The sequence below is a fragment of the Aspergillus bombycis genome (assembly GCF_001792695.1).
Source record: "Aspergillus bombycis strain NRRL26010 chromosome Unknown contig00001, whole genome shotgun sequence".
NCBI classification, from domain to species: Eukaryota; Fungi; Ascomycota; class Eurotiomycetes; order Eurotiales; family Aspergillaceae; genus Aspergillus; species Aspergillus bombycis.
In genome coordinates, this window is record NW_019170003.1 from 1 (window position 1) to 21,179 (window position 21,179).

Sequence of the window (21,179 nt, forward strand, 5' to 3'; positions counted from 1 at the left end):
TTTAAATTTAATTTAAAATTCTAGTCTAGATCTATATAGATAAAATAATATATAATTATATAAAATATTTTTTAACTAGATCTAGTAGTAGATTTTCGGATTTTTTACAGATTAGATTAATAAAAATTCTAGTAGATTCGGGTCAGATGCGGGTTATCACGTAAAAACCCGATCCAGAGCCGGGTTTGGGGCGGGTCCTAGATCTTGAACCCGAACCCGACCCGATGCCAACTCTATTCGTTATATTATCGCTACTGTTACCCAGACTATACTAGATCACTCATCATTATCGATCACTAGTAGATTCTAGTCATCGGAGTAAGTCAGATCTAACCAAGATAGCTAACTGGCCGCAGAGTCCTTGGACAGATACCCGGGCGTAACATTGGAACCGGGACTGCACTATTCCTAGATCTAATTAGAAGTAGATCACAGGATAGATCCAATCACAATATACGAGGTTGTATACTCCCAGTATACTCCCTTGGAGATAGGTCTTGGAGTAGACAGTTATATAGTGATATTGTCGACTATTTCGCGAATATTGTTATCGGATACCGTTTATAACTATCTTGTTGGTTATTGTATAGTCTCTCCTTGTCCTATCATTTTTCCGCCTTCTGTGCCCGCTTCCGCACAAGATACACTAGATAAGGGTCTGTAACACTATAATCCTGATATCTGACTCTATATAATATATAATGATAGATATTGTATTACAGTAGAAATATACCATAGATTCTCTCTATATAATCAACACGTGATCACTTCCCTTCCAGGGGTACTAATTTTTTTCTCCCGCGGTGTCGTTCTTCTCTAATCACTTCTTACCTCTGCGAAAAAAACCTGCAATCTACCTTTTACAGTACTTGACTTGGCTTCGAGCAAATGGCCGATCAGACTACCACCAATCCACCGCCTGCAATAGCCACGGCCTCAGACGCGGACTCAACGATGCGGCAGGCCGTGGACCGGTTCCGCGCGCGTATGGGTGCCGCCAACCGACAGTTTATCCATGACCGCATTGCTGAGATCGAGGATCACGGGCTGGCAAATGAGCAGGAGAAGATCCAACGGATGGCAGAGTGGCGCCATTTCGGGGCGCTGGACTCTGACGGCGAGTCTGGCGGCTACAATAATCCCGCTGCGGAGCGGACAGCGAATCAATTCAGGCGGACCCGGCGTCTGGCAGAGGTGCCCGCCCTAGCGGAGGATGCGCTTCCCCTCTTCGCCATTGACGGGATCTATCCGACGCGGCTGCGCACGGATGAGGCGCGGCATATCTACCTGGACACCCTGCAGGAGGTGTTCCAGCGGCAGGCAGAGGAGTGGGCTGCGGCGGAGGGCGAGGAACCCCCCGGGTTGATCCCGCGCTGCGACGAGCTGGGCCGGTTCCTGACGTACGCGCACGAGGTGGCGGATCCGGACTTCCGCCGCTCCGGCGTGGCCCCCTTCAAGGCAGGACTTTATATTATGTCCGGGCTGGACGAGCTTCTGACAGAGGGGCTTGACTCGAACGAGCAGCTCGAGCGGTACCATGAGCGCGTCCGCCAAGAGTGCACGCGGCTACGGGAGAATCTCGAGGACGATCAGGTATCGCGACTGATTAACAAGATTTCAATCATTGCAACCCCGGACTGCGATATGGAAGTCAAGGCGGGTCTTATCACCGGTGAGGGCTATGTGGGTCATTACCCCCGGTGGTATAGTGCCTATCTGTACTGCCGTCAACGTCCGGATGATAACGAGGACGACGAGACCAAGGGTGAGAACGATGACGCCCCGGATGCCCGCAACATCCAGGACTGGAGGTGGCGGGTTGTCTTTATGGAGTTTGAGGGCGACTCCTACTAGGGTCAAGTCCTGTATGGGCGCAAGCCGCGATTTGACTCGATCTCCGAGTTTCTGGATTGGTACAGTAGCTGGTCGGACTATCTCGATGCCCAGACATTACTGAGTCTCCGCCGTCACGCGCATGGTTGTGAGACCGACTGTGAATCGGACTGTGAAGATCATATTAAGTACTGAACAGCTTCTATTCCTCCTTGTACAGATGAGAGAGAATATATATTAATTTTCTATTAATTATAATATTTTATATGATATAATACTCTCATATTATTACTATAAGTATTAATTATTTTATTATATTATTGTAACGGCGGTATAATATATAGGTGCCCCCAGGGCATTCGGGATCGTTGATCCCGAATTATATGACCTTTTGGCTTTGTGGAATGGGGTGCCCTGGCTCTATCTCTTACAGTAACCATTTATATTGTACCACATTGTAAATAGATTACGAAGGATTGCCTGGCGGAGACTGTTCCTTGGTGCAATGAGGCATTTCTTCGTAACAAACAGGTGGCGTTGAGCTGTAAGTTACTTTAGTGAAAGAGGGTGGGGCTTCGGCCTTAGGTTATTCCTGCTCCTTGGTCGACAGGACCTCCATTTCGACGACTGGAACTTTCGCTCAGAACATCTAGCAGCGTCTCCATCGCCTCAGTCAGACAATTGGACGAGCCGATCTCAGTTGAATCGATCTCATTTCACACTGCTCAGTATTTGGGTATCGTTTCCGCCTAACTTAGGACCTCATAAATCTCAGTATCCTTAACACTGTACAGAATATTCACCTGCACTCGGTGTTCGTATGTCTCAGATACTGGAGGGAAACCAAGACGTTGGGTGTAGCATAATTGTCAATGCAAAATACTATGCAGCATGCTCTCACGGAATCGCACACTTACAGGCTGCGGAACCTGTCGACATCGCCATGTAAAGTGTGACGAAGCGAGCCCTGTTTGCGAGAACTGCCAACAACAAGGCCTGGCCTGTCTCGGCTACGAGCGTCAGCTAGTCTGGGCGAGTCATGATGGAAACCGAGTATTTCGCCGCCCCCTATTTTCCAGTAGATCACCTTTCAGGCCCATACAACGAAAAAGCTTGCTTGCTAACTAGCGTCTCAGAGGCCAACCAACTGAGGATGACACAACTGATGACAGAAAGTCTTGGAAAGCAGTCCGCAAGTGCTACTTTGGCTCGGCTGGAAACTGAATACGAAAGCGGCGTACCCTTGGAAGGCGATTTATTTCGAGGCCCTTTCGGTATTCTGGTATTGTCGACCAACGGGTTTGCAGATAATAACCAAGCCGAGCCGCAGTCCGACCAATCTGATCGCAACCAGTTGGAATGGGATGTCTTCTGGCACACTATTACAGGTGACACTGCCATATTTGATGGGCCGCATAATGTGCCCGGTGGCTCATGCGATTTTATTATACCGGACCCCTTTCTGGATATTGATACTTTGACGAGTGATGCGCAGTCTCTCCTTCGTCCTTTAATGGACCCGCATTCTGACGAGTTTACATACCAGTCCCCCTCTTCATCTCTGGCACCAGTCTTTCCACCCTTTGAGGTTTCTTCAGAGCGCCCGACCATACCTCCTGAGACTGCCGATCTGCTGCGTTACTTTAAAGAGAATGTGATTTCGCTCTTATTTCCTTTGAGGAACTGCCGGTATTGTCCCTGGCAGACAGTCCATTTCCCAGGGGCAATGAGCGCATTCGCGGACCTCAGCATTCACCATACCACAAGCCACACTAGGCTGTCGCTGTTATATTCGCTTCTTGCTGCTAGCTGCCTCCATAAGTATACACACGATGATTCTGCTGGTGACCTGCATATATCAGCAAAGCGATTTAAAGAAACTGCCAAGCAACATCTCGAATTGGCCCTGAACCAGGAGGCTGTAGGATCTAAGCAGGCCAAGTACAAAGAGATACTGATGGCTGTTCTCAGCATGGTCATGCTCTCGGTACGTGCTTATCAGGCAGCTGATAGCATCTCATGTAACTAACACATACCATAGGTTTTCAACGGCGAAAATACTAGTGCCCAAGCTTTCCTAATTGACGCGGAATATCTTATTCGCATACGTGGCCTCCCTAAACCACACAAATCCCTCAAGGTCCGATCCTTGCACCACGTCTATACATTCCTGCGCATCATGGCCGAAAGCACATGTGGATGTGCCTTACTAGACATTTGCCCCGACCGTCCCAGCGCCAGCTTACTCTCAATCGAGCCATCACCAAATTCTCTACGGAGCTTCCGCGTGGCCGACGACATCCTAGGTGCTGAGCTCGACATGTCGCTAGTCAAAGGCAACATCATCGGCCACAATGACATTCATCTAGAGGTAATGGGGGAGTGGAATGACACGCTCTTCCCGGACATCTACGGAATACCAGAGTCTCTCATGAACCTTCTATCACAGGTTATTCGCCTAGCTAACGAGCAAGAGCTACTTCATCGCGGCGGCCCGACCGTGGACGCGCGTACCACAAGAGAGTTAAAGCGGCGCGCGAGCATGCTCGAGGAGTACATTCTCTCATGGAAGCAGCCTCCTGAATTGAAGCCAAGCAATCTAACAGCGATGAAGAACGGTCAGGATACTGCCATTAGCCAGAACCTGACAGCAAACCATTTCATGATTCAAGCCATGCATCAAGCCATTATCTTGTTCTACTATCGTCGCGTCCCCAACATCAGCGCTGTAATCCTGCAAGATACTGTCCGCAACTGTCTGGAGTTTCTGAAACGCTACGACAAAACCCGCATCGAAGATAGTGAGACTGCGCCGCCCGATACGCCCGATACAGCAATCCTCTGGCCTGGCTTCGTTGCAGCCTGCGAGGCATTAGACCCCGAATTGCAGAGCGGCCTGCTAGATTGGCTTATCATGACCGGCCATCGGACCTCATTGGGCCCGTTTTCTGCAGCTGCAGGGACTGCGCAGTGCGTCTGGAAGAAACGGTTAGAGACCAAGGACTACACGTTGAGTTGGTTTGATGTTATGAAGCATGAACGATGTCCAATTATTGCGACGTGACGCTTTCACTTGAATGGTAGACCAATCATCTGAGAACATATTACGATCGATGGAAGCTCTAGATCTTAGGATGAGATTTGAGCCGCAACGCTTCGTCCATAACAGCTCTGGGGATCTCCTCTTCCATGCTGGGACCAGCCGGCTTCCAGCTTAGCAACTCTCGCGCCCGAGATGCCGTATACTGGGCGTTAGACCCCCAGAGCACGGCTCCGTGTGCGGTCAATTTATCTGCAATCTCCGCGTTGATTTCCTGAACATATGTGCTCTTCGTGAAGCCGTTTTGGAAAGCAAACGCGGCTACTCTCCTTGAAATCTCCCCGAACGGCTGCAATAAGATATCAGCCAACGTGACAACAAGAAGGGGAACTAAAACACGAACCATCTTTCCGTTTTCCGCAAAGTAAATGCCGTTCTCATTCCACAACAAAGGATTCCCGCCTTGACGGACCTCCGCTTCCTGAACCAACCTCACAATCAAGTTTGACAAATCCGCAATGTGAATATTACTCCAACAGCTCAGACCCTTCCCGACCTGAAATCCATGGCCAAGCTGAAGGGTCGCCTTCGCCAGATCCGGTAGCTGGATGCTGCGCTGACTGACTGGACCGCGGCCCAGGCCATAGATCAATGGCCCATAAATAATCGCTGTTCAGACATTCGGCTGTTCGGAGGAGAAGTTTAGGAGCATCTGGTCGACGGCGCGCTTGGGTGATGAAGAGATGATGTTTCGGATTTCGCTGATGCCCTGCAGGTCGTCGTGGTTTTGGGCCCGTGCTTGCCCATAGGAACTTGTTGCGACTTCCGCGCCCGAGAGGAGCTTGCGCCCGAGATTTGGATCCAAACTGCGATGAAAAGCTTTTAGGGTGGCGTTCATAAGGTACTTCAGGGGAAATAAGTAGGTCTATGGATACCTGGACTTTGGCGCGTCGTCTTTGTCAAGCCCTGCGCAATGGCAGTAGCACTGGGGAGATGGTTCGAGCTTGCTAGATCTTTCGGGCAGCAGTTGTTGGTTAGATAACATATATCTAGCACTCACGAGAATGGATAGATTCTTTGTGCTTATACGTACGAAGCACCACATCAGCCTCCGAAGCCTCGCTCGCAATTTGCGCCGCGGAATCAAGGTTTCCAATGACCGGAGTCACAGATGGAAATCTGCTCGTGATAAGGGATTCCTTCTCCTTGCTGCGCACGAGGGCCGTGAGCTTGCACGAGCGAAATGCCTGTGTAAGGGCACACAGGACGTCGCCGCCAATGTAGCCTGTTGCCCCTGTTCTGGAGATGGGTTCGTGACGGGTCACCAAATTGTGGTGTGTGGTGGATATACATCAATATGCGGGACATGTTGTGTAGGCTGGTGAGGTGCGCAGGGAATGGGAGTGAGGTCGCAATACAAGGGAGGAGTATGAATTATCCGCAAATATATTGGTGGCGTGCAGTAAAGTACCACTTCGGGAAACCCTGCCTAATGGGTGCGAGATCCACCACATGTGGCTTAGCAAGCCGGCAGCTTATCGCGATGAAGGGAAGGTGGGAAGGTCTGACATAAGCAATGACGTGCGAAGTCTTGCTGTCCTTCGACCACGCCGCATTGCTTTGTTGGTTACCCGGAAGTACACCGGACCCGAAATCCCAAAATCTACGGGAATACAGTTGAAATGCTAAAATCCTTCGTGTATGTGTGCAATAAATGGTATCTAATACTCTTGTTTATATCTCTTGGCGGGGTTTGGGTTGAGGGGCCACACCCAACCCGCGATTTGGCGAGGTCCAGCTGTCCTCGAAAGTCGTACAATATGTCCGTAACAGCGTGTCGATGAGTCTGTCCGACATATTCGGATGAAGTTTTCTAGCTGAGCTTAATCCAAAAATCAAATAGGTATAATGTATTACAAACACGACTAACTATCTACTTGTGGCCTAGCATACATCGACGGTGTAGTGGGCGGCTCACAACGCCAAGATGTCTCGAAGCTACTATAGTGAGATATAGAGGCTCGCACAGTTTTGTCACATACCCAAAGTCCTGTCTGGGAGTCTTTGGTTTATGCTTACGTATGAGAGGAAGTCAATGGTCGAATAGGGAAATCTATCCGGTAAGGCTATCGCGATTCCACCAGATTACCGTACTAATTCGACAGTAATTTGGACCCGCTCAATGGCCATAGCATTTACTGCAACAGGTATCGTAAACGTCCAGCTACTAAAGCTAATGTTTACTGCGTGTATGTTTACTGCTTGGTGGAGCCTCTGTAAAGAGAATTGAGACTTGCAAATATCTAACCGAAAGGCGGATATGGCAACTTATAACGACATGAGGAAAGTAGAGAGATATGTTTTTGGCCACCAAGGATCCAGAGTGAATACTGTTAGGTATCTTATCACGATAGCAGTGACGGTGAAGCCTGTATATAAACCCTTGAACAACTAGAGCATCCCATACCAAATATTGAATATTCATCGACCATTTGCATTTGCGCTCAGCCACAATGTTTACCAGCAAAGTTCCTACCCGCCAGCATTACGACGTAGTTATCGTCGGCGGTGCCACCAGTGGCTCCTCTATTGCATGGCATCTAGCGGCAAATCCAGACTTCAAGGGCTCAGTGCTCGTTGTCGAACGAGACCCTTCCCTAGAGTATTCCGCTACCAAAGCCAGCAACAACTGCATGCGCCAGCAATTCGCAACCGCCATCAATGTCCAGATTGCGCAATATGCAGCCGATTTCGTTAAGCGCTTTGGCACCGAGTTTCCCCCAGACCCCCGCGACGTACCCTTTACCCCTTCAATTCGCAACTTTGGATACCTCTATTTATCCGATTCATCCAAGTTTACGGGAGTGCTGAAGAAGGACCAGGAGCTGCAGGCTAGCTTGGGAGCCGGCACTCGAATTATTTCAAGGGCCGATGTCCAGCAAAAGTACCCATTCTTGTACACCGACGACCTGGACAGCGCGAGTCTGAATGTTGTCGATGAAGGCGCATTTAATGCCTGGGGTATGGTGCAGTGGCTGCGTAGCACTGCCCAGGCAAACGGCGTGGAGTACATTGCGAATGAAGTCATCGGTGCAGAATTAGAGGAAACGGGTGATAGGGTGCGAAGCATCAAACTACGCACCGGGGAGCAGATCGTCGTCGGCACCTTGGTGAATGCTGCAGGAACTCGCGCTGCTACGGTCTCTGAAATGGCAGGCATTGCCGGTTTGCCAATTGAGGCTAGACGACGCTACACCTACATCTTCTCTGTTGATGAGAGCCTGACCCAGGATCTCCCTCTAACCATCGATCCGTCAGGTGTCCATCTCCGTTCCTACGGCGAAAAAGACTACCTCGTTGGTTGCCCCCCCATCAAGTCAGACACTGCGGTGGATGTAGACGATTTCAGCTTTGCAGAGAATGTATGGGAGGAGAAGATACTTCCGGTTATTACGCGCAGGGTACCTCAATTTGCCAGCGCACGCGTGACGGATTCTTGGATGGGTCATTATGAGTTTAATACGTTCGACCATAATGCTATTGTTGGGCCACACAGCAAGGTCAGCAATTTCCTTTTCTGTGTGGGCTTTTCTGGCCATGGTAGCCAACAAGCTCCGGCGTGTGGACGGGGTGTTGCTGAGTTAATTGTTTACGGGCGCTTCCAGACCCTTGACCTCAGTGTGCTTTCGTATAAGCGGATTATTGAGAATCGGCCTCTGATGGAGCGAGCGGTTATATAGAGCAGTAGCCTACTACTTACTATTTGTCTATATGTACCTACCTCAGCCTGACAATTTTCGGCGGTCGCCTGCATCCAAGCCTTTCGGTCTAGACTTACATCCAATGCCCGTAGAGTCTCCATAACATGAAAGTGTAAGATACCTTGGTTGTGACGCTTGCAGAAATGAGAGTGAGTTCGTTCCCAAGGGCCCCAGTGGAAGTGGTTCGTTGTCATCTGGATGCTCAGTCATGTGTGGGTGTCCAAGTTATGGCTGAAAGAAGCAACAGGCGATTCTGAGCCTGAGTATCTTCCATGTCTCGCCCAATAAGATGATGAGACATTACAGAAATCAGAAGGCCTTTCCATGTCGACCACTGAGAGCGGTCTAACAACCGAAACAGCAAGGCCCTAGTAGTTAACATAGCGTAGTTTCAAGCTGTTTGGGTCCGAGAACCATCCTCCCTTAACTTCGGCAATGCATGCCTTATCGAGAGTCGACCTTTTATACTAGGCAGTGATCTGCTGATCGGATTCAGCAATGTTTCCTGACGCCGAACGCCTCGTCAAAAAGGGGTTGCGTCATGCAAAAGCCTTGGCACTGCTCTCCGCCGCTTTTCCTACAAAAAGTGTTGACAAATATCTACAAAACTGACCTGACAGCAAAGGTCTATTATTCAGTGAGAACATGGCAGACCTAGCAACTGGCCCTCCCTGACGCAGCAGTCGGTCATTGAGGCCCACAAGCTCATCAAATCTCACATTCATTGTACTCCTGTCGTGACAAGTACCTTTCTGAACCACCTAGTATCTACAGAGCGGAAAAAGGGCAAAGCCGGTGATTAGAATTTAGTTTAAAGGCGAGAATCTGCAGCGGGTCGGCGACTTTAAAGCCTACGGTGCTTTCACGCTATCGAGAGGCTCAAGAAGGAACCGGGCTGGCTAGAGAACAGTGGTTTGAGAAGAGATACTCCAGTTTTAGCAGGTGAGACATTATCTCCTATTTCACTATATCGGCCTTGATTCTCGCCCTCTAGCCCACTTCATGTCTAATTGAAACATGTAGGTATGCATGCCCAAGTACATACATTGGCTGCTCACGAGAGTTATATGCCTGCGTATATTGTCATATCTGAAACAAGCAGTTCAATACTGTGATGCCAGTCTCACATGTGGTGGTCGCTTTGACCGCGAGGCTGTTGCTGCTTAATAGTAGAAAGGAAAGGTGTTCGGTTGATCCTACCCTATCATTATCGAGGTATTATTCTTGGCCAGAGTAGTATAGACTTGGAGCTTCAGTTATAAGTTGTAGAATTAGATACTATTATTTGGCTATACTAAAGAGGCGGTATTCTTTTGGATATAGCGCTCAGCTGCGAATATACTAAGATTCGACTTTATAGAGCAGAGCCGGCATTCGATGAGACAGACAATAAATAGTGTGGATTTCTAACCGGAAAGAGGATTACCAACCAATATAGATTATATTATATCGAAGTTACTCGAATAATCAGCGCATACTAAGCTCTTGACAGCAGGGCTGGGAAATAATAGTTATATATCTGAAGATCAGAGGAATTTCGAGATCGGCGGTATCTTGTATAAACTCTAGTTTCAATAGAGCTAGATTAGGAGCTATTTATGCTGTGAAGGATAATTAATATACTCTTCCGGGAAGATTGGGAAGGATCTTTGATAGATTTATAGGATATATCAATATAGCAGAATATGCTTATATATAAGAGTACGGGATATACCGTATTCAGAAACTAATTATTCTATATAACCGAGTATTCTACCCCTCCCGAATTCTATATATCTGTTGGGATCGTGGCGGTTAGACTCAGTACTACTGGAGTGGCATAATCTAACCACTATAATCTAATCTAATTGATCTTAATTAGATTAAGATATAAAATTTCTTGATCGATCTTGATATAATTAAATCAAAATTAATTAATCTTTTAATCGCAGTTAACTATAGATTGACATATCAACCGGCATTTAAGTTATACCATAGGCCCACATAGTATCCCCACAAGATATACAACAGTACTTTTCAAATCTGAATTTCTAAATCTCTTGCTATCTTAGGGTCGCTGATACTACTAGTAGCATCCTCATGTCATAATACTACATAGCTCGGCATATTTAACCACCAGATTTAGGATTGGGATAAACAATCACGTTACTCCTCTTTGTAATCATGGTATCTGAGAGGTTGTTTGGCGGAACTCGAAGGTCACATGACCAAGAATTCGTCCACTCGCCCAGTCTCACATGGGGGCAGATCTTCTCCGGCTGTCGACAACGTTTCGACGGCGAACATGCCCAAGTACCCGGACACTCCATGCGCCCACTATAATGTCCTAGGTAATACCTTGTCTTTCCATTGTAGGAACGAAACTATTTCCGGCCAGTAACCCCGTCATGGTGAGGCGACGGGCTTGCGATGGATGCTCTCTGCGTAAAACCCGGTGCAGCGGCCGACAGCCTTGTCAACCCTGTGTCCGCTCGGGATTTGAATGCTCCTACCTGAAACCAATGGCAAAACCCGGACCGAAAGGCCCACGCGCTGAGACCTACACACAGATCAATAAGCGCCTGCAGAGCCTGCGAGAGCGAGCTGGCCGTTGTGCAACAGAAATCGCATCACCCGCCAATGTAAGAGCAGGATTGGCAGAGGTGACCGACTCATCCAGGGTGACACTAGCTTATGATGTCGCCATTACCGAACAGATGCCGCTACTGACTGATGGATGGCCATCGCACCTGCCCCTGGCAGGTGTCTTGGCTCACTTGCAAACCTACGAGCAGAGGATGTATCCCGTCTGGCCTGTGGTTGACACTGCCCGCCTTCGCAATTCCCTCATACTGGACGTGAACAATCTTGAATTACGCGCTTTAGCCTTTGCGGTATGCGCAGCGACCTGCGCTCAGTTGCAGTGTCACTCGGACAATCATGCGCCGCAAGGAAGTGCGGAGGGAAAGTGTGCTATGGCGGATGACTTTGCGAAAGAATCAGATCATTGCCGCACGATGTATGATTACCGGGAAAGTGGCACTTTTGAGGCAGTACTGGTGCCGCTGTTCCTTCACTTTTACTACGGTGCGAAGAAAAAGATCCCGACCGCTTCGCTCTTGCTCCGAGAGTCTGTGACATCGTGTCAGCTTCAGGGATTGGATAAGGAAGATACCTATCAAGATGTAGCCCCGGAAGATGAGCGGTATAGGCGAAGGGCGTTCTGGCTCCTCTATGTGACCGAAAGGGGTCACGCAATTCAGCATGGAATTAATACCTGTCTACGAGACTCCATACGGCCACCAACGCGCGATTGTTCGGACGAACTCCCCCTTGTTGAAGCCTTTGACCGTTTGGTGGGTCTATTTATTGCGGTGGAAGGTGTGCTTCTCGATCGCGGTGGCTCCAGTACTATCATGTGCAGTAAGGAGACGCTCTGTCGGCTACAGAGTCAACTCCGCCAGCGCCTCCAGTGCCTACGGCATACCATGCATTACAGAGAACAGATATTGCTATTACCCAACAGTGGCTACGCATACTACTTTGGCAGCTGTCTTTAAAGAATATTTTCCTCTCGAGCGTTTCGGCTGATGAGAGTATGAGATTGACCTACCCGGTCCATGTGGCAAGAGACGCGATCGTGTTCATCTCCAACGTGCCCCAGGAGACATTTGTGGCACACGGTCCCGGGATGGTGGGTGACTATATATATCACAATGGCATACCCTAAGCTTACTGGATCCAGGCCATCAAACTCTTCGAGATCACAAGTACCCTACTGGATGTGATTCACTGTGTTCCCACCCTCTTGCACCACAATTCAGTGGGAATACACGATATTCTCCACCATTTATGCTATTTACTGTCCTCTCTGAGTCACAGACCATATGGCCTAGAGGTACTGCAGAGAAAATTGCATGTACTAGGTCTTCCATACCGCCACATTCCTGCGCTTTCTCCGGCTGAACGTGGGGATTCCCCAGTCATCGAACCACTCGATGAAGAAAGATTGGATGCATAGTGAACTTTGGCCCACTCGAATCCTTCATGGTAACATTGGTGCATGTGATCACATTTGTCGATGTCAAACTGATTCAGAGCTTCCCCCCCCAAGTCCGATCCTCGCATTTGAACTATCCAGAAGAATCACAAACGATTCAAATGGCTCTACAGCGATGGTGCCATCAGGTAGCACTGGGTGGTGACGTTGATAATTTCCAAGCAGCACAACACCATGTTCAAGAATTGAGGTCGTTTCGGCCGGAACAACCCATTTCACTTCTTTGTCTGTGAAGTTGGCCAACACCAAAGCTGACTGGCCTCCATACATTCGCAGATAGGCGAATAGATCATCGTTCGCTTCATCCACCAATTTGTACGAGCCATATACGAAGAGGTCCTTATGTGTTTTGCGTAGGCTGAGGACCTTTGCCCAGTGTTGGAAAACACTGTTTGGCTTGCCCAACTGGGCCGCGGCATTCCAGTCTTCGTAGTCGTCATGCACATCAATCCATGGGCCGTTGGGCGCAGTGGTAAATCCTGCAAATTTGCCACTGGTCCATTGCATCGGGGTGCGTCCATTATCGCGAGACTTCACGCGGAACTGTTGTAGTGTCACCTGGTGGAGCTCTGTGTCGTGGGGGTATGCAGCCATCATCTCGTCCCAATGATTTAAAGTCTCGATATCCCTGAACTTCTCAATGCCCCAGGTCGCTGGCACATTTATTAGGCCTAATTCCTGGCCCTGGTACACAAACGGAGTCCCTCCTTGAAGACCCAGGAAGGTTGCTAGCATTTTCCCTGCCGTCGCGCGGTATTCCGGACCCGCCGAGGTAAACCGTGATATGGTCCTTCCTTGGTCGTGGTTTTCGAGATAGAGAGCGTTCCAGCCCGCATTCTGGTACATGAAGTCCTGCCATTTGGACACGATATGCTTCAAGTCCGACATGCGATATTGGTGCGGAGAGAATTTGCCTCCCGGGCCATGGTCGATGTCCATGATCTCGAATTGGAACGCCATGGCTAATTCGCCGCGGTCAAAACCCACGGCCTTCCCAATTTCCGCCGGATCATACACATTCGGCATCTCACCGACGGAAAAGGCATCATAATCCTTCAGGATCCGTCCCAGTTCTTGTAGGTATTCGTGGAGACGTGGTCCGCAGCAGTAGTACATCGCCCCATGCTGCCATTGGCTGTTGGCATCGGTGATGGGTGCATCAGGGAAACCTTGGTCCTTGCTGACCATGTTGATGACATCCATGCGGAATCCGCTGACGCCTTTGTCCAGCCAATATCTCATGATCTGGTGCACCGCGGACCGGACTTTGGGGTTTTCCCAGTTGAGGTCTGGCTGCTCCGGCGCGAACAGGTGCAGATAATATTCATCGGTTGTTTCATCGTACTGCCACGCAGAGCCTTTTTCTGGGTATTAGTGACAGGCTGGGGCAACTTTGTGGACGTGGAAACCAGGACTGTACCTCCAAAATAGGCTTTCCAGTTATTCGGCGGCTGACGGACACCATCTACACCGTACTTGGGCTTTTTCCATATGTACCAGTCTCGGTATTCATTGTCTCGGGACGATCTCGAGCGTTTAAACCACTCGTGCTGTTTCCATCATTAATTACGTCTGATGACAGTAGTTGCGGTGTGTAAAATTTCCCAGTCGATCGCTTCTCACTCACCTGGTCGGAAGTATGATTGACCACAAGGTCCATGACATATCTCATCCCCCGTTGGTTTAAACCCTGAATGAGCGCATCCACATCCTTGACCGTACCGTACGGGGCATGGATTTGATAATAATCAGACACATCGTAGCCCATGTCTACCTGCGGGGATTGAAGGATCGGAGAGAGCCAAACGAGATCGACCCCAAGGGCCTTCAGGTAGTCGAGCTCCGAGATGATCCCTGGGATATCGCCGATTCCATCCCCGTTGGAGTCCTTGAACGAAGCCGGATAGATCTGATAGACAGAGGCCTCTTTCCACCAGGCCCTCTTCACAGGTGACAACTGAGTCTTACGCTGGGTAGCCATTTGTGAGTGACGATGGTTGGATGATGAGAAAGACTGGGGGCAGGGAGGGACCAGTTATCCACTGGCTGAGAGGCGATAGTTGGGATATTTATGTTCACCCGGTGAAAAACACATGGTGAAGTGACGTAACACCGTTGCTCTAATGTTGACCCCTGGGGCGAGTTGTCCAGCCTACTCAGTGAATGAAGTTGGGGTCTGTCTTGTAGCCGAGCCTCGTGTCTCCGACTCCGGCCAGCGCCCGTCCCGAAAATCTCCCCGGGAATCTCCCCGAAAATCTGGCCAAAGAATTCCGCCGGGAATCTCGCCGCCGTGCGGCTTCTCATTGGTGCCCATGGCTAAACTTTGTCTGGAGAGCGCGCTTGACCCAACGAGGGTTAGCGTCTTCACACCACTGATCGTGTTTCTTTCGGGTCCAGACCCCAGACTCCATACATGCTGCTTTTCCCCTACCAGGCATTCTCCACGCAAGGGAAAAAAACGTGATCTGGGGAACAGGAGGGCGGGGATCGCAAGTGCAGAAACTATCACCGGCTCTTCGTATTCAATGATGTCTATAAGATCGAACGATTTCCTCTACTGTGCTCTGAATCTTTGTTCTGTTGCAGAATGCAATCGTTCTCTCCACACTGATTGAAGTACATCACTTAGACCACCTATCCCGTCCACCTGAAGTTCAGCAACATCCTTAACAGCACCCTTTGTTACTGGCATCATGGTCGCTGGCGGTGGAGTTGTTTCTGCGTCCGGCATGGATGTGTACCGGGCGCTGCCAAACAACACAAACGCCAACTGGCTCAAGGACAGGGGCCTTCGGCGCCTGAATTTCGGCCTCATACTTATGTTTGCCTCCGCTGCAGCAAATGGGTATGACGCTGCTTTGATGAATGGGCTCCTGACCCTCCCTATGTGTGAGTTCTCGTGATCACATTGTCCTCTACCGCTAGCGTATACAGCGCTGATCTGAACGGCCCACAGTTGCAAAGAATGTCGGCGAGAATATAAGCTCGAACATAGAGGGCCTGATCATTTCAGGGATTTCCCTAGGAGGCACGATCACCTTTATACCGGCTTCGTACTTCGCGGATTACTTCGGCCGCAAAATGTCCGTCGCACTTGGATCGGCCATCATGATTGTCGCGAGTGTGATCCAGGCGGCCACCATCGGTCGCTGGGCTTTCTTTGGAACGAGAATCGCGATGGGGGTTGGCCTGGGTTTTGCACAGACAGCTGCTCCGCCGTTGACGACTGAGATAGCTCACCCACGGCATCGGGGCGTGGTGACGGCCATCTTTCAGGCTACTTGGTACTGGGGCGCGATTCTGGCTGCTGCGGTGTGCTTGGGGACGCTCTATGTTGAGGATAGCACCTGGTCCTGGCGGGTTCCTTGCCTTGTCCAGTGTTTCTTCCCGGCGGTACAGTTGCTCGGACTGATTATCGTTCCGGAAAGCCCGCGGTGGCTCGTGTCGAAGGACCGGCGCGACGAGGCCTTGCAAATTCTCGCCCGCTACCATGGGAATGGGGACACGTCCGATCCCTTGGTTCAGTTCGAATTCTCTGAAATCTGTGGCGCAATCGATCTAGAGAACTCAGCCGCCCATAAAAGTGGCTGGTCGGCATTCATCGCGACCAAAGGAGCTCGGCATCGCCTAGCAATTTGTCTCCTGGTCGGGGTGATGATCCAGTGGGCAGGTAATGGTACGTACAGCGCTCTTCACATGGGTCGTGTCCGTCTTGCTGATTTGCCTCGTGTTCAGGTGTCATCTCTTATTATCTCGCACCAATTCTGCGATCCGTTGGCATCACCAATCCCACGCAGCAATCCGCCATTAACCTGGGCCTTCAGGCGTGGAACGCAGTCTGTGCCGCCGGAGGTGCCGTTGCCGCCGAGAAATACGGCCGACGCCCGCTCTGGATGCTCTCGACGGTGCTGATGCTGCTCTTCTTTTCCCTGGCGACTGCCCTGTCCGCCGTGTTCGATAAATCGGCCATCCAGGCGGCTGGCAGCGCGGTCGTCGCATTCCTCTATCTGTTCTACGGCGCCTATGATATCGCCTATACCCCACTCTCCATTGCGTACCCGGTCGAGATCATGCCGTTCTACCTGCGCACCAAGGGCTTGTCGCTAAGCCTAACGGCGCAGTTTGCCGCGGGCTTCTTCAACCAGTTCGTGAACCCCATTGCTCTCGGTGCGATCCAGTGGAAGTTCTATTTGGTGTACCTTGGTCTGCTGGTCAGTTTCGTGGGGATTGTGTACTTTGTGTTTCCTGAGACCAAGGGCCACACGCTTGAAGAGATTGCCGTCATCTTCGACGGCCCGGGGGCAGAGACGGAGATCCAGCGGGATCTGGCTGCTGTCATTGCGTTAGGGGGGGATGTTAAAGCTCCTCTGAGGGAGGAGTTGGAACACGCTCCATAAAAGGTGATGCGCGGTAGCGTATGATTGACGATTATCTCTCCTGGAGGTGGTACCCCTGCAGGAATTGATGCATGTTGCGTCTCGGTAGAACAATCTCCCGCTTGAGCGGCTTCACATGAATTAATCATTTTTGGTTAAAGAAGGCATTCAGTATACATATAGTACAGTATAGTATAATGTTGATTGAAAACGTCCCCGAATAGTGCAGCTACGAACAGAACAGATCGGAAGATATGTACCAGTGGGGCCGACGAGGGATCGGCTGCGGACCGGAAAATATCTCCGAAGGTCGCTGAATCGTTTGTCCACTGAGGCCCGTGGCAAGCTGAGAAGTGGGCACAGACAGATATATACTAAGAAGATGGAGGAATTTCAGAGATTGTTACAGGGTCGAGAATTATAAGCGAGGCAGTGATTCATAGGCTGGGGTCTGAAATTCCAGGGGTTGTGAATAATATTACGCCAACACTTTCCCTTTACACCTATCATTCTATCACTGGAATGAGAGAGAGCAATAGCCGTCGTGAGGCCAATCAGGATTAGTGGCCGAGATACAAAGACCACTAGAAGTGTCAGAGATCATTGAACAGCGGCAACGATCAGCCTGGCTCTCAGCCCGCCTCAGCGTTAGTATACTCGGTGGTTGCCGTCAAGGAAGGTCCGTGGCCATGGAAGGATTCAAAATTAGGCCAAAGGACCGAGCCCACACTAACCGGCTCGGCGTCCGGTCCGTATTCTGCTGATAGGACAGTGGGCGCAAGGGTCGCGGACACGTCTGGCTCCCTGGTTGGTTGGTTTCTTTATCTAGCATCGTATTCGATGCCGCTGTTACTGTTAGGCCAGACATTGGCACGGGTGAGACCTGACTGTGATGGCTGGTGACTGGGCGCCTTAAGCAGAGTACTACTTATATAAGGACGGTGGAAAGGGCTGACACCCTGCCTCTGTGCTGTAATAACCAACCAGCGCCTACCTACCTATGCACCTACCAAAGGACTCACTCCAACAAATGCCAATTTAAAGACTGTTCAAGTGGAGCGAAAGCCAAGCGATTAGGTCCTGTAATGATGATGGAAACGCAAATAACTAATCTGGCAATAATTGGTGCTGGTAAATTCGCCCCTCTTATATCCTCAGACTCCTTTACCCTATATGTTCACCAGGAGCCACTGCAGCTAACCACGATCCAAAATTGATCGCGACAGGTTGGCATGGTCTCGCGGCTGCCAAAGCAGCACTCGAGCTCGATCCTAGTGTCAATCTGGTGGTTCTTGATTCCGCCGCCTCAGTAGGGGGTGTCTGGGCAGAGGAACGCTTATATGCGGAACTCAGGACGAATAACCGACTGGGATCATATGAATATGGTGACTTTCCCATGAGGGACAACATTCCCGGCTTGGTGAAACCTGGTGAGCATATGTCAGGCAGGGCGATGCATGAATATCTGAAAGCGTACGCTGCCCACTTCGGGATCCGCGACAAAATTAAGTTGAATTGCAAGGTTGACAGCGTGGAATACTGCGAGGGAGATGATGGAGGGGGAAAAGAGTGGGTCATTAAATGCACAACAACAACAGAACCAGGACACGCGAAGAGCAATACTATACGGACGCGGAAACTGATACTTGCTACGGGCCTTACCTCGCAGCCGCGTATTCCTACATTCTCTGGCCAGCAATCTTTCGGCGCGCCATTGTTCCACGCAAAAGAATTCGCTCTTTACCAAGACACCATCTTCGCTAAACCCAGCAATAACAACACAGGCGACCAACATGAAGGCACCTGTGACGACCAGACACCAATAACAGTACTCGGTGGAAGCAAATCCGCGTGGGACACCGTCTACGCCTGCGCATCAAAGGGACACTGCGTCAACTGGGTCATCAGAGACTCTGGGACTGGGCCCGCATGGGTGAGCCCGGCCGCTATTTTCTCGCCCTTCAACCTCCTCCTCGAAAGCCTCCCTCTCGTGCGTGCCTTGGGCTGGTTCAGCCCCTGCGCCTGGGTGAGCCACCCGATACGCAACTTCTTACATGGGACGTGGCTCGGCTGTATTATTGTGCGTTTGTTCTGGGCCTCCCTGGAGTGGGATATGGTTCGGGTCAATCGATACAGCGATCATGAGGAGACAGCGAAGCTAAAACCCTGGTTTAATCCTATCTGGATGGGGACCGCGGTGAGTATTATCAATTTCCCGGGTGATTTCTTTGGATTGATCAGGCGGGGACTGGTGAAGGTGCATATTGCCGATGTTGAGCGACTAGAGCCTTATAGGGTCGTTCTGTCAAATGGCGGCGGCAGGCTGGACACGAGGGCACTTATCCTGTGCACAGGCTGGAAAGTATCTCCAGGCATTCGGTTCTTACCGGATGGAACTGAACAAGAGATGGGCTTCCCGTGGGCTGCGGACCCAATTGATCAGGAGCTCGTTAGGCAGGCACGCAAAGACATATACACGCGTCTACCCATGCTCCACACTGGTCCAGAGAAGAGGACGTACCACACGACGGATGCGGAGGGTCAAATACAAACTAATGAAACCATTCTGCACCCCTTCCGTCTCGCGCGCTTCATTGTCCCCCCAGGACTATGGGACGACCATAGTATCGCCTTCCTAGGGACCGTAACAACGTTCAACACATCCATTGTTGCCGAGGTGCAAGCCTTGTGGGCGCTAGTCTACCTTAGCCACGGCTCTGAGCTTCATCATCATCAAGACAAGGCGTTAGTAGTTAACGAGACAGCACTGCACACAGAGTTCTGTGCGCTGCGCTCCCCAGCGGGTCATGGGGTGCGGACTGCCGATTTTGTCTTTGAGGTCATGCCGTATTTGGATATCTTGCTTGGGGATTTGGGCTTGAGTACTGCAAGAAAGGGGTCGTGGTGGGAAGATTTGTTTGTGCCGCATCAGCCGAGGGATTATGCGGGGTTGGTGGAGGAGTGGAAGGCGCGACTATCTATATCCCAGGAGGGGCGGAAGATAAAGGCTACTTAGGGGTGCAGAGAAGACTTTGTACGGGGTGGTTCTGCGTTACTTTTCATGCTAAATATTTTGATTGATTTCATTTATAGATGTTAGTTCAAGGGGATCTGAATGACCTTGGCCACTAGGCAGACGGCGTGAATCTAGATTATATATGACACTGATAATGTTGCACTCCGTTGATGGCCTGATTCAATGTAAGCCGTGACCTTCGTGAGATAGATCACTAGCTCTACGACGGGCCAGCCTGACCGCATTGAGCATAATGTTCACCTATCATGTAATCCTGTCAGTCATATATTTCATCCGACGCAACCATGATGCCATGGACAGTGGTCGGAATGTTACAGGAAATCTAGCAGAAATAGCACATGTGCACTGCTAGTCTCCAACTAGTGATGCTGGAGAAGAGCCTCGCTGACGCCAGGTTCGTTCTCAGTAACCGGAGGTACTGGTATGTATGATGATAGATAGGGACAGGGACAGCAGCGGACACAGACCATTGCATAAAGCACCTCAATCCGAGCAGTACACGAACAGGAAGTCTCATATGTAGTACCTACTGTAACTGGCCCTGTTTACACTGCCTTGTCCACTGATTAGCTGAAGGCTGACCCTAAATCAATAACTTTCATCTAGTTGTGTGTCACATGTCATATAGAGATTCTTTTAGCCATGCTTCCACTGATTATGTCTGCAGCAAGTTTTATATATATATTAATAATATCTTACCATCGTACTATTTTGCAATACAAAATAAGGGAAAGTTCCTACCCCTTCAGAAGAATGGAAGATATAAAAGCAACACAAACGTGAATTTATATACAGCTGACTTTATAGGGCGAAGTTAAAACCGAAGGATTTGCGTATTAGAGAAGAGGTGCTGGAGTGAGACGTTGGAGCAAACTATATTTCTGCCTATGGGACCCCTACTCTACAGGTTCTCGAGGTCAGTTAACAGGTCTAGTTGATTTGTTCTTGAAATCTACTTACGTCCAGAAAAGAGTTCTAACAATGGTACAAGATTCTGAATTGACAGAATTACAAGACTTCTGATAGATCTAATGGCTGAATTGTTGACGAATAGGGGATTTTTAAGTTGGATATGTCTATCTTCCAAAGCTAC

The 21,179-nt window shown here is 49.9% G+C and overlaps 8 protein-coding genes across 8 annotated transcripts; 6 read left to right on the plus strand and 2 right to left on the minus strand.

Annotated features, from left to right (window-relative positions):
- Positions 1-888: 888 nt before the first annotated feature.
- Positions 889-1,854, plus strand: ABOM_000001 (uncharacterized protein; the record flags this gene model as incomplete). The annotated part of the gene is made up of 1 exon (XM_022527131.1): positions 889-1,854. One exon carries the CDS (start codon positions 889-891, stop codon positions 1,852-1,854), a length of 966 nt encoding a protein of 321 aa, XP_022394970.1.
- Positions 1,855-2,875: 1,021 nt separating this feature from the next.
- ABOM_000002 (fungal specific transcription factor domain-containing protein) lies at positions 2,876-4,897 on the plus strand (the record flags this gene model as incomplete). Its single annotated transcript, XM_022527132.1, has 2 exons — positions 2,876-3,820; positions 3,875-4,897. 2 exons carry the CDS (start codon positions 2,876-2,878, stop codon positions 4,895-4,897), a joined length of 1,968 nt encoding a protein of 655 aa, XP_022394969.1.
- A 58-nt stretch (positions 4,898-4,955) lies between these two features.
- ABOM_000003 (NAD-dependent epimerase/dehydratase family protein) lies at positions 4,956-6,241 on the minus strand (the record flags this gene model as incomplete). Its single annotated transcript, XM_022527133.1, has 6 exons — positions 4,956-5,222; positions 5,277-5,489; positions 5,553-5,752; positions 5,809-5,886; positions 5,967-6,172; positions 6,225-6,241. The coding sequence occupies 6 exons, from the start codon at positions 6,239-6,241 to the stop codon at positions 4,956-4,958; spliced, it is 981 nt and encodes a 326-aa protein (XP_022394968.1).
- A 1,145-nt stretch (positions 6,242-7,386) lies between these two features.
- On the plus strand, positions 7,387-8,613 carry ABOM_000004 (NAD(P)/FAD-dependent oxidoreductase; the record flags this gene model as incomplete). The annotated part of the gene is made up of 1 exon (XM_022527134.1): positions 7,387-8,613. The coding sequence occupies one exon, from the start codon at positions 7,387-7,389 to the stop codon at positions 8,611-8,613; it is 1,227 nt and encodes a 408-aa protein (XP_022394967.1).
- A 2,522-nt stretch (positions 8,614-11,135) lies between these two features.
- On the plus strand, positions 11,136-12,173 carry ABOM_000005 (fungal specific transcription factor domain-containing protein; the record flags this gene model as incomplete). Its single annotated transcript, XM_022527135.1, has 1 exon — positions 11,136-12,173. The coding sequence occupies one exon, from the start codon at positions 11,136-11,138 to the stop codon at positions 12,171-12,173; it is 1,038 nt and encodes a 345-aa protein (XP_022394966.1).
- Positions 12,174-12,697: 524 nt separating this feature from the next.
- Positions 12,698-14,654, minus strand: ABOM_000006 (glycoside hydrolase family 13 protein; the record flags this gene model as incomplete). Its single annotated transcript, XM_022527136.1, has 3 exons — positions 12,698-14,031; positions 14,094-14,223; positions 14,301-14,654. The coding sequence occupies 3 exons, from the start codon at positions 14,652-14,654 to the stop codon at positions 12,698-12,700; spliced, it is 1,818 nt and encodes a 605-aa protein (XP_022394965.1).
- Positions 14,655-15,366: 712 nt separating this feature from the next.
- On the plus strand, positions 15,367-17,070 carry ABOM_000007 (sugar transporter; the record flags this gene model as incomplete). Its single annotated transcript, XM_022527137.1, has 3 exons — positions 15,367-15,562; positions 15,630-16,349; positions 16,409-17,070. The coding sequence occupies 3 exons, from the start codon at positions 15,367-15,369 to the stop codon at positions 17,068-17,070; spliced, it is 1,578 nt and encodes a 525-aa protein (XP_022394964.1).
- Positions 17,071-18,140: 1,070 nt separating this feature from the next.
- Positions 18,141-20,065, plus strand: ABOM_000008 (monooxygenase; the record flags this gene model as incomplete). Its single annotated transcript, XM_022527138.1, has 2 exons — positions 18,141-18,180; positions 18,276-20,065. 2 exons carry the CDS (start codon positions 18,141-18,143, stop codon positions 20,063-20,065), a joined length of 1,830 nt encoding a protein of 609 aa, XP_022394963.1.
- Positions 20,066-21,179: the final 1,114 nt, after the last annotated feature.